The sequence below is a fragment of the Scyliorhinus canicula genome, chromosome 18, assembly GCF_902713615.1.
Source record: "Scyliorhinus canicula chromosome 18, sScyCan1.1, whole genome shotgun sequence".
Classification (NCBI taxonomy): Eukaryota; Metazoa; Chordata; class Chondrichthyes; order Carcharhiniformes; family Scyliorhinidae; genus Scyliorhinus; species Scyliorhinus canicula.
The window spans coordinates 37179500-37191807 of record NC_052163.1 but is presented as its reverse complement, the minus strand read 5'-3'; the positions used below and the strand labels follow the sequence as shown (position 1 = coordinate 37191807).

General features: G+C 54.7%; 1 protein-coding gene across 1 annotated transcript in view; it reads left to right on the top strand.

Moving 5' to 3' along the window:
- Positions 1-6868: 6868 nt before the first annotated feature.
- Positions 6869-12308, top strand: part of LOC119953407 (T-cell antigen CD7-like) — a 36163-nt gene continuing 30723 nt past the window's right edge. Inside the window, exon 1 of the mRNA XM_038777662.1 lies at positions 6869-7013. Coding sequence (XP_038633590.1) covers positions 6947-7013 — 67 coding nt within the window. The 5' untranslated portion in view covers positions 6869-6946. The remainder of the gene's footprint in view (positions 7014-12308) is intronic.

The window sequence follows — 12308 nt, the reverse complement described above, 5'->3', positions numbered from 1 at the left end:
CAATCCACATAACCTGCACATTTTGGACTGTGGGAGGAAGCCAGAGCACCTGGAGGAAACCCACGCAGACATGGTGAGAACACACAAATGCCACACAGTCACCCAAGGCCGGTATTGAACCCGGGTACTTGGCACTATACGGCAGCAGTGCTAACCACTGTGCCACCGTGCCGCCTCCGTTTCCTCCAGATGTTTCAGATTTCTCCCACAGTCCAAAGATGTGCAGGTTAGGTAGATTGGCCATGCTAAATTTCCCCTTTGTGTCAAAGGTTATGGTGGGTTATGAGGATAGAGCAGGGACATAGGGTGCTCTTTCAGAGTCAGTGCCGACTTGATGGGCTGAACGCTTGATTCTGCACTGCAGTGATTCTATAAACACTTGTCAAAGAAAATGCTATGTTACGAGGATAGTGACAGCAAAAAGTCTGGGATGCTTTCAAAATCTTATGAACATAATCTAAATTAAAACTAATAATTGACAACAATAGTAATGCCTGTTTAAAAGAAAGAGCAAAAATAATGTTTTAAAAAATGATCTACACATCTTTAAAAGACTTGCTGAAAAATGTTACCTGTTGTTTTCACTCTAAATTTGCTGTTTAAATGCCTGCCCTCAATGGGCGTTTGCAAGCTGGCAACATCATTAGGTGGTGGGGCTGTACCCCTCCTGTGCCACGCACGAGCCTGCGCAGTCTGGGGCACTGGAGGCCCCGAGAAAGAAAAGTGGGACGCATCATCAATTTTAAAATTGGCGGCTCGTGGCCTCCTGCTGCCAGCAGGAAGTTATGGGCCCACATGTCGCCATATGCGTGTAACCCTAACTCTATTGGCATCTCTACGTTGCATGAATAAAATTGCCACAGTTACCGCATAAACCCTTATCCAGGAACTTCACATCTTTGGGGGTATCCCCAAATCCAACACTGGGATCCAGGAAGCTATAGGCCATCTAAAATATAATCAACAGCAAGTTCCAGTCTATGGTTGAGGCAATGCCATAATATCACATTAGGGGTGTTCTGTTGCAGTCATCAAATACCGGCTTTGACTCATCAAGTCACATTTGTGCCATCACTAGGAAAGCTGATCAACATCTCAAATAACCCACAAGGCAGCAAGCATTTTAAATGTTCCCCTATTGCGGCTTCTGCTGTTGCACTTTGCAGCTCAATCATGTCCAGAGGAAATGTAACTTGCCTTAAAATTCCATCCATACTGGCTTCCAAAAATTGATGAGAGTTGGATTTCCAACGAGAGTAGTTGATTCATCAACAAGTACAGTAACTTTTGACTTCCAGCCGATGATTTTGGTGATACTTTTTCTTGTTCATTTCAGTGAATATATGACTGATCATGCCTGCACAGACTTTTCTACTCTGCAACAAGCAGCCCATTTCCATTCTGTTGATTTGCTGTAGGTCAGTGAGGTTTGTGGTCACGGAGTGGCCGATTTGTTTTGCCAGTGTAGTAAACTGTACGGAATACACGAGCGGTGGTTTCAAACGCTTCTTCTTCACACCTAGCATTCAGAGTAAGAAGGGTTTCTGTTCAGGCCAAAGCTTGGACTTTTTTTTCAGCCTCCCTGGGAGCTGCAGATTTCTTACGTTCATTTATGTTTTTGTAAAAGGAGGGCAGCTCTGTCTCTTTGTTCTTTCCAGACGAGGGTATTTCACAAGAGGGGTGTTGACCCTTCATGCAGAATATAGCTTCAAGCTGGAAGTGCCCTGACAAATTGTGTACCAAGTTTACCACCTGAAGCTAAAAGCAGGTCGTTCTTTTTTGAACTCCTCGCACACATTCTGACCACACAGCAGGATGTGGTTGAGTCTCAGATTGATTGTCCAGAAATTCAGCAGTTTCACTTCTCTGCTCTCCTTGTCGTGGCATCTCACATGAAGATGTAAAAGTTCAGCAGTTTTTCCCTGAGGGTGACATTCAATTTCAGACTCTTCTGTTGTTGCTGTTCTTTTAAATTGAGAATTCCCCGCTTCCTTACCCAGTAGGGTCTGTCAATGACATCTCTATTTTGGATCAATAAAGTTTAAGTTATCTCCCCCTGTTTACTCACGAATCTCCCGTAAGATGCAAACACCTTAACACCTTTCAACATCTCTTGAAATCAAATAGCTACAAAAGAACTTCAACACCTACACCCAAATGCAAGTTTCATATCTACGCTGTTTACTTGTAAAAATTAAAACCCACGTCAAGGCCTCATTACAAATGCAAAAAGTCCCTTAGACGCCACTGACAATTTGCCTCCAAAAACCTCTCCTTTGATTAACCCTGGATGCACACAGTCACAGTGTTTCTTACCGACACAGAATATCTACATAACCACAAAAGAAGTACACATATTATCAGAATAATCACTCTGTGGAACATGGGGCGGGATTCTCCGCTTGCCGAAATCGCGAAGTGCAATTGGGCGGAGAAAAGCCTCCGATGCCGAAATCGGGGTCGGCACTGGTTTGATTTCAAATCAGGGTCCTCCGGCATCCTGAAAATGGCACGAATGTGTCGCTCGCCGTGTGGCATTAAAGTACAGTAGGCATATCATTAGCGAGCCCCTATTCTCCGGGGCTTCCGAGATTCACCGCCTCTGATGGGCCCAGTTCCCAATGGCGGCGTTCACTTTTGGTTTCAGAAATTGTGAACGCCGTGTCATGGCTGCTGAGCGAGAGAGAGAGGAGGTAGGAAATGGAGTGGAGTGACTGCTTGCTGGCCTTGCTGGCTGGGGTGGGGGGGGCCTGCCAGGGCCGTGGGCAGGGGAGGAACAGGCCGAGCAGCCGGAGTGCCCGCCCACAGGACTGGGGCGGTGACCAGGCGCCCACCACCATTACTGCAGCCACCTTGCTAACCACACGCCTGGGACGCTGTTTTTACACATCCCCTGCCACAGCGCGCATCCCCTCCGGGCCCCAGGCACCCCGCCCAATCGGCCGCCACCCACCCGGGGACCATCCGGGGCAACACCCACGGCAGCCTCCAGTGAGGGCAATGCCAGCCAACGCTATCCCTGGCAGCAGCAACAATCGCTAGGACCAGGGGCTCCCAAGGTGTTGGATAACAATTGAGCAGGGATGTGGGGGTGGGGGAGGGACAGACGTGGGTGGAAACCGCACTGCCAAGCAGTGACACTGTGTAAACCAGCCAACCTGGTGAGGCACGGGAGTATGCACAATGCTAACATGTTGATTTTCCCGCACTGCAGACAATGGCATTTGGTGTTCAACCAGCAATAGCGGCCGCCCTGGTCTGCGAGATGTCCTGCGGCCGTGTAAGCGGGAGCAACTCAGAGAGGAGGGGGAAGCTGCAACAGTGGAGCCGGCAGCAGCAGCAGCAGAGGACCAGGCTGCAGAGGACCAGGCTGCAGAGGAACGGCTAGCAGAGGGGCAGGTGGTGGCTGCACAAGCTGGAGGATTACTTCATCCTGGCACACTCAGCGGTCCCTGACATGTAAGAGGGGCACCACCCCCCAAGCTGACGGGTTGGCTCATGGGTGGCGGGGCTTACCTGCTGCGGCCGTGGCTGAAGACCGACTAGGACGCCCATACAGCGATCAGGAGTGTGATTGGGCGGTGCTTCGGCATCCAGAAGATGTGCTTCAGGTGCCTGGACGGCTCTGGAGGGGCCCTCCGGTACGAGACTGAAAGGATCGCCTGCGTCATGGTGGCTTGCTGCATCCTCCACAACATCGCGCAGCAGACGGGCGATGTGCTGGAGGAGGAGGATGAGGAGGAATGGCAGGCCTCGTCCAACAAGGAGGATGGGGGGAGGGGGAAGATGATCAGGGCATGGGCCTAGGCAGGCAGGAGAGGCCGCATGACGTGTGCGCCCGGGCCAACACACAAGGGACACTCTGATCGCCTCCAGGTTTACGGACTAGGAGGGAAAGAGGGGAAGGGGCGATGCTGGCCAGGGGCACAGATACCACATCCCAGGCCCACAACCCCTCACTTCACACACCGCCAAACCGTCTGCTTGCACACTCCTCCATTTTACATATCTGCGGCGCTATGAGCTGGGGGCCCTGGGTTGGCACTTACAGCTGGTCTGGTCCATGGGATGGAGGATGGTGACAACGCACTATGCGATGAGCTCTGATGCTCCACATCGTGTGACAACGTCTGACTAATGCCCACGGTACTACCTTCCACCTGGGTGAGCCCTGCATGTGAGCTGACCAGTCCATCACATGGTCCCGTCGAATCCCTGGGGTGGGGGTGCTGGGGATGGCCGTGGCATGGGGTGGGGAGCACGGTTCACCCACAGGGCCTGCACTGGTCCATCCCCTCACCAACCACCCCCCCCCCCCCGCCCCCCACCCACCCTTCCCCCCACCCGTCCCTCCGCCAATCCAGACCAGTCCACCCCCACACCCATCAGACAGAGCACCGAGGCAGGTTGTAACGTTGGTGGTAGGTGTTTATTGTGAACAAATTCATAACGTCGGTGCACGAGTCTCTCCAACTAATCTGTGCCAACCTAACTGGTGTTTAACTTTCTGGCCCTACGGACCCCAACACTACGCCTAGGTAGTTCCCCAGAGGGTACAGCTGGAGTGGAGGCAGCCTGCTGTGACTCCTGCCCTGCAACAAGGGTTCCCGTTGGCGCGTGTTTCCTGGGACGACCCGGTTTGGATGGGCCCGGCCGCTACTCGGCTGTCCCGGGTGGCGTGGCACTGCCCTGTTCTGCCCGCTGCCTACTAGATTCACCAGGGACAGGAGGGGGGGGGGGACGCAACTGCGCGGTTGATGTGTGGTCTCAGCCGTGCGGGAACCCGACGTGGCGGCTGCGGACTGTCCAGCACCGCCACGGTTGGGCAAGAGCCGTGCTGCTGGCCGGGGGGCTTCCACGAGGCTTGGGGGACTGGTTGGGAGTGGCCAGGGGGTGGCGAGAGGATAGCAAGGGGGGCACTATCTGGCAGGCCAGGTCCGTGCAAGGATGGCGCCATGTTTAACGGCGCGACCGCTGCAGGTCATCGTCCATTCACGGCCACGGATCCGGCCATTCCCCGGCTATTTATTTTGTGGAGGCCAGGGGCTTTGCGTGGCTCTGCTGCTAGCCCCCTCACCGGTAACAGGATCGGTGAGGGGGCAGCGTCGATTTTATCTACGTAAAACGCCACAGATCCTCCGCACTTAGCCTCAGAAATGGAGAATCTGGCACATCTTCTTTGCAGTCTTTTAATCCAGTATTCTGATCTACTTGGGGGGATTCTCCGTGAATTGGCGCGATGGCCCGAAACTGGCGCCAGAAACGGCGCAAAACACTCCGGCGTTGGGCCCCCCGAAACGTTGCGAATTCTCCGGGCCCGAATGGGCTAGTAGCGGCGTGACGCCATTCACGACGGCATCACCTGTCACGGCGTCACTGCACAAAATGTGCCCCCCCCAGACACCCGGCTAAATGGCCGCCCACCGCACAGCGCCAAGTGTGTGCCCCCCTTTCCCCCATCCCCCCATCCCCCCTATTCCCCCTTCCCACATATCCCCTTCCCCCATATCCCCCCATACCCCATATCCCCCCTTAACCCATATCTCCCCGTATCCTCCTTCCTCCATACCCCAGCTTCCCCCATATCCCCCTTCCCCCATATCCCCTTTCCCCCTATCCCCCTTCCCTCATTTCCCCCCAGCCCCTCCCCCAGCTCCTCCCCCCCCCCCCCAGCCCCTGCCCCCGCAGCCTCTCCCCTCCCCGGCACGCACACTCCAACGGCTCCTGCGATCCCCCCCCCCCCTCCCACCACCTGCGGCCGTGCCATCACTTCTCCGGCGGCCGCCCCACGCTGACCCCTACCTTTGTGCTGGCCGGCGTCAGCCATCACGACTGGTTGATGCCGTTAAATAGATGGTTTGATTTTGACCCGTGGACACATCTGCGGGACTTCGGCCCATCCGGCCCGGAGAATTGGGGCGGCCCTGGGGCCCGTTGCGTCGCGCTGGTCCTCGACATTCTCCGAGGCGCGCGGCGCGATTCACGACAACAGTATTTTTGGGGGCTGGCGAATATCGCGGGGCGGCCGGGCGGTATTTACGCCACCACTCGGCGATTCTCCGACCCGCCAGGGGGCCGGAGAATCCCGCCCCTAATCTCTGTGTTTTACATTTGTTAGATGATGATGTTTACTATATGTACAGTTGGGTAATGCAGTTCCTTTACATTTTATATATTTTTAATTTTTCTCATGTGTCAGGTGACTGAGTCAAGAAAGAACTAACAAAAATAGAGAATATCAAATAACTGAGGAGAAACAAAATGAATTATGCTCCGCTCTGGGTCATGAATTTTTAATCTCCATGTCTGAGAGATGATGACCCTATCAACTGAAGCACAGCAGTAACTAAAATGTGTACATTTTTAGGTAATAACTGCCCAAGAGTTGCAATTTGATGCCATTTGAGGGTTCAAACAGGTCCTTTCTCACAAACCCATTACACCCAGCAATGAGCTACATCCTGTCCATGTCAGATTACATTTATTCCCTGGTTTGTTTTATTTTTTTTTCTTTGAATTTTAGATTACCCAATTATTTTTTCCAATTAATTGGCAATTTAGCGTGGCCAATCCACCTACCCTGCACATTTTTGGGTTGTGGGGGCGAAACCCACGCAGTCACGGGGAGAATGTGCAAACTCCACACGGACAGTGACCCAGAGACGGGATCGAACCTGGGACCTCAGCGCCGTGAGGCAGCAGTGCTAACTACTAGGCTACTGTGCTGCCCTGTTCTGTTTTATTGAATTAGTTAAAGAATCATAGAATTTAGAGTGCCATTGTTACCAGCAGAGGGTGGAATATTAAGGATTTTTTCTTCTGCTTAATGAAATGTGATTTGTTTTCTGGTCTGGGGGTTGGACTGACTCTTCAGAGGAAATGTAGATGGAACTGTATCAATGCTTTCTGTAACGTGTTGACAGAAGTAAATTGTGGACATATAAGCATGGCTACACAAATATTTCATCTTCTTCATATTCTTTTCTTTCTCATGATTTCTGCAGAACAGACAGGTAAGAAATGTTTTATTCTGTGGAATTTTTGAAATGTTTCGTCGTGACAGTTTGTCGATACAACATATCAGCACGATAACGATTCTGATGATCCACCTCGTAACGTTTTCCAGACTAGACCAAAGTTGTCTCACGCATTCAATTTGTCTTTGAAATCTTCTTGCGAAACCTCTGGTTCCCCTTCTCCCTTCAGATTAAAAATTATCTTTAAAACTTAACTCTTTTAATTACATTTCGCCTAACCTCTGCTCTCTAGCTTGCCGTTCAAGTTCCTCACCTCTCTTTCGAGTACTGCGGGCCATATTTCTAAGTTGGAAGCAGTTTGTAGAAATGCAATGTGGAAAATTCTAATGCCGTTTTGTTTGAAGCTTAGAATGATGAAATTAAAATACTTTTACATCAAAATAATTGTTATTCACATAGAAAAAGTAAAATAGTACAATTAAAAATTAAAATTCTTGCCAGAACAGCATTGATCAAATGAGGACCTCTTTTAATTCAGAATTTTAAATGAAGGACTTGCTGCAACAAACCGAAGGAGATTTTATTTTTACTTTTTAAATATGAAAACTGCCTTCAGCAGAGATAGAGCAGTCAGCTTTCATATAGCAAAACTATATTTTATAGTCTCAGGTTTTAATTCTTCAATGGATCGTTTTCAGATCGAGCATTTGTTATGAGAGATATTCTTTGTCGCTTATTGGTTTGGTTATTTGATTGAGGTTTTTTAGAATTTGACAACAATAAATAAGGTGGAGAGAAACCTTTTATGTTGGTAAAGTCCTAGACAAGTTCGTATTTCATGAAATCAGAGCCAAACTATTCGGGAGAGAACTTAAGAAACATTTCTTCATGCACAGGCGAGAAAAGTAGGATGGCCTGACCAGGCTCCGCTTGTTTCCACTGGAGTTTAGAATTGTACCTTGATTGAAGTATCTAGGGCGACTTTGCCGACGGCCCGACACGGCCCCATTCCCGAGGTATTCACGCCCGGGAAATGGGCTAGGAACGGGGCCAGATGACGTCGGAACGCGGCGACGCCACGAACACGCCCACGTGATGCCGCCCAACGTCGTAAAAAGGCGCGGGCGAGCACAGCTACGGGAGGCCAGAGATGTCGGAGCAACGGAGGGCAGCCCCGAGGTTCACAGAGGCTGACGTCGAGATGCTGCTCAATGAACTTGAGCAGAGGAGGGGCATCATCCGCCCAGGAAGAGGGCATCGCCACCCTGCAAGCGTGGTGCGCCAGGCCTGGCGAGAGGTGGCTGCTGCCGTGAGTGCTGTGGGGCAGACCCCTCGCTCTGGGGAGCAGTGCCGCAAAAAGCTGCACGACCTCACCAGGGCTGCCAGGGTAAGTGCCAAAAGTGTGCCCCCGGGTCACAACCATCCCTTCCCCCTGTACTTAATCACCCACCTCCCCCCCGGCACAGGGTTGGAGAGGGATTGGGGCAGAGTGAGTGGAGGGTGGTTCACTAAGTACTCACAGACCCAGCACTCTGGCCCCCATGGAGAGGTGCAATGGTCTTGTTACAACTTGACCCCTAACCCGTGCCAGTATCTGAACAGCCTGCTGATACCTGCTGTATTGTAATGATCTACCTATGCCCCCCCCCCCCCCCCCCCCCCCCCCGCAAGAGGACAAGACCGCTGACAACAACCGTGAGCGGAACAAGACTGGAGGGGGTTCGCCCATTCTACACCCCCTCACCACATTCGAGAAGAGGGCACTGCACCTTGTTGGGTGATCTGCCACCCGGGAGGTCGCGCATTGCGAGGTTGGCGGAGCTGCACCAAGTGAGACAACCCTGCATGACAAACACACCCCCCTCCCCCATCCTCTGTCCCTTCAAACCCTGCCCACTGGGACACCTCCCCCATCCTCTGTCCCTTCACACTCTACCCACTGGCACACCTTCCCCATCCTCTGTCCCTTCACACTCTGCCCACTGGGACTGTCCAGTGCCCGGCCGAGCGTCTCTAAATAACCCGTTTCATTCTCTTCCCTAGGACGTGATGCTGTATGACCAGGGCCGTCTGCCTCCAGGCGGAGACAGGCATCTGCCTCCACCGCACCCAGGGCCGCACGACAGAGGGTGCCCGATCAGCGGGGAGTCCCATCCTCCCCAACCAAATCTGTGGAGCAGGACGCCCAGAGGGCAGCGATAGAGGGAGAGAGACAAATGGCCCACGAACGCCCTGCGGCCTCTCAGTGGGCCGATGAAATAGAGGAGGCGCGCACTGAAGATGACCTCGAGCTTGCGGCGCAGCTATCTCCCACACTATCCACCATCCCAGAGACACTCACCCCGGTTGGGCTATTTAGTGATGAGGCTCCTGGGACACAGTCTGGGTCGCACATCACAGCTGAGGAGGCAATGCGCCAGAGCCAACACGACATTGCTGACGCGCTGCGGGCCTTGGCCGAGTCTCAGCAAGTCATGGCCCAGTCGCAGCAGTCGATGGCACAGTCCCAGCAGTCAGTCGCGGAGAGCATCAACCGCCTGTCACACGTGCATGATGGCGTCGTGCACTCACAGGTTGAGATCGCACAGTCCCTGGCGGGAATGTCTAACTCCCTGGTCTCCGTCTCTGCAAACCTTCGGATTCTGGTGGAGACCATTGCAGGCCTCCAGGACTGGCAGCGCCAGGTGTCGGTGGCGCGACAGGGCAACTCCCCGCTCGCACCTCGGTCCCACAGTGAGGCCCGGGGGCCACCGGGCTCCCCGAGGGAGGAGGAGGTCTCGGGGCCCGTCCCATTAACTCCATCATGGGACGTCCCGGAATGCTCGGCCTCCCCCCGTCCCATCCCTGGTGCATCGGGTGGGCAGCGGGCAGAGCAGGGTGGCACAATGTCACCCGAGACGCCCTCAGAGCAGCCTGGTCCATCAAGGCCGATCGCCCCAGGAAACGCTTGCCAAAGGAGAAACAAGTCGAAGGGGGTGATTCGCAGCAGTCCTCCTCCACTCCTGCTGTATCATCTGGGGAATCACTGAGACGTAGTGGTAGGGCCCGTAAGGCAACAAAGAGAGACACCGAGTAAGTTGGCATGGGTGAAGGGAACAATTTAGTTGTAGGGGCTAGGGCATCTGTAAATTATTGTTAACATTAAACGCACTGTTCCACCTTACTTGTAATACTGTGTGATTGTTCCACAGCCACAGGAATCGTGATGGTGACCGAGTGTCACTGGAGTTGACGAGCGGTGAAACTTCGGTGCCGGGTGTGTAGTCCCTCCCCCACCCCCCCTCCCCCCACTCCCTCCCACAGATAGCCCACGCGGGCACGTGATGGAGTGTCCGTGACAATCTCAGCGGCCACCAAGGTGGATAGTTCAGCTCTTGCCATGGGTCAGACTCTCTCTAACGATTCTGAGCTCACAGCTCATCGCAGAGCGGGCTGTCATCATTCCACATGGCACTGATCACACCCGCTGACACAGCCATCAATGTTGTGCCATTCCGTTGTGCCGCAGTGGGAAGGGTGATGTCGAAGTGGAGCAGTATACACGGAGAGGGGGTGTTGTGAGTGTGGGGGGGGGGGGGGAGGAGGTGGCAGTTGTGTGTTGACCCTCTGCGCGACTGGCGATGCAGGTGGTGATTTGGTGTTCAGCGGGGACGTCGCATGCGACGCGTGAACAGTGCTGCCACCAAGGCGTCACGTGCACGCCGTCCTCGCCAGGTCCGTTGTGCCGCCTCCTGGGCATCACCAGCACCTGGGTCGTATCTGCGTGCTGCGCCCGCCACTCCGCCAGCTACCTCCTCCTCATCCTCCCCCTCCTCCCTCTCCTCCTCCTCCTCCTCCTCTGTGCTGGCACCACTGCCACTGGCTTCTCCCTCCGCCTCCTGCAGCAGGTCATCTCCCCTCTGCATCGCGATGTTGTGCAGCGCACAGCAGACCACAACAGGGCGAGCGACGCTGTCGGGCTGGTACTGCAGGGCCCCTCCAGAGCAGTCCAGGCACCTGAATCTCATCTTCAGGAGCCCAAGGCAGCGCTCCACCACACCCCTGGTTGCTGCATGGGCCTCGTTGTATCGGGTTTCCGCATTGGTTTGAGGCCTCCGTATAGGCGTCATCAGCCAAGACCTCAGCGGATAACCCCTGTCGCCCAGCATCCAGCCCCTCAGCCGGGGGGGGGCGCCCCTCAAACATCGCAGGGATGTACGACTGCGCCAGTATGTAGGAGTGATGCACACCCCCTGGGAACCTTGCACAGACGTTCATGAACCTCATGTGGGGGTCGCATACCACCTGGATATTCATGGAGTATGACCCCCTCCTGTTTGTGAAGACCTCCCTGTCCCCTGCAGGCGGGCGCATGGGGACGTGAACACAATCGATTGCCCCCTGCACCTTCGGTATCCCGGCCACGCTGGCAAATCCACGAGCTCGTAAATCTTGACTTGCTCGGTCCTCGGGAAAGGTGACGTAGTGATCGGTGATGGCATAGAGGGCGTCGGTCACATCACAGATGCACCTGTGCACCGATGACTGGGAGATCCCGGAGAGGTCCCCGCTCAGAGACCGGAAGGAGCTGGTCGCATAGAAGTTAAGAGCGACCGTCACCCTGACGGCAACCGGGATCGCGAGTCCTCCCCCCGTTCCACGTGGGGCGAGGTGCACCACGAGGTGACAGATATGTGTCACCGTCCCCCTACTCAGCCGGAGTCACCTCCTGCAGGTGATGTCCATCATTGTTAGGAAAGAGATCCGGGCACGGTACACCCTCGGCCTTGGTCATCGCCTCTGGCGCTGTGGCTGCACCCTCACTCTCTCCTCCTCCCCCTCCTCCTCCTCCCCCCCCCCCCCCATGCTGCTCGACGACTGGCAACTCCTCGGCCCTTCCCTCTGCTGTGCAGCTGGCTTTGCATCCACTGCGGGTTGTGGCTGTGGACGCTGCTCCATCTCCAAATGCAGTGCAGCGGCCCCAACCACTGCGCTGAACATAGCCATTCTGTTTGCAGACATTGTGCTGACCTACAGTCTCCCGTACTCCCCCCCTCCGTCTCTCACACTTCCCCCCTCCGTCTCCCACACTCCCCCCCCCCCAGTCTCCCACTCCCCCCTCCGTCTCCCACACTCCCACCCTCCGTCTCCCACACTCCCCCCTCAGTCTCCCACTCCCCCCCTCCGTCTCCCACACACCCCCCCTCCGCCTCCCGCAATCCCCCCCTCCGTCTCCCACACTCCCCCACTCAGCCTCCCAGTCCCCCCTCAGTCTCCCACTCCCCCCTCCGTCTCCCACACACCCCCCTCCACCTCCCACACTCCCCCACTCAGTCTCCCAGTCCCCCACAC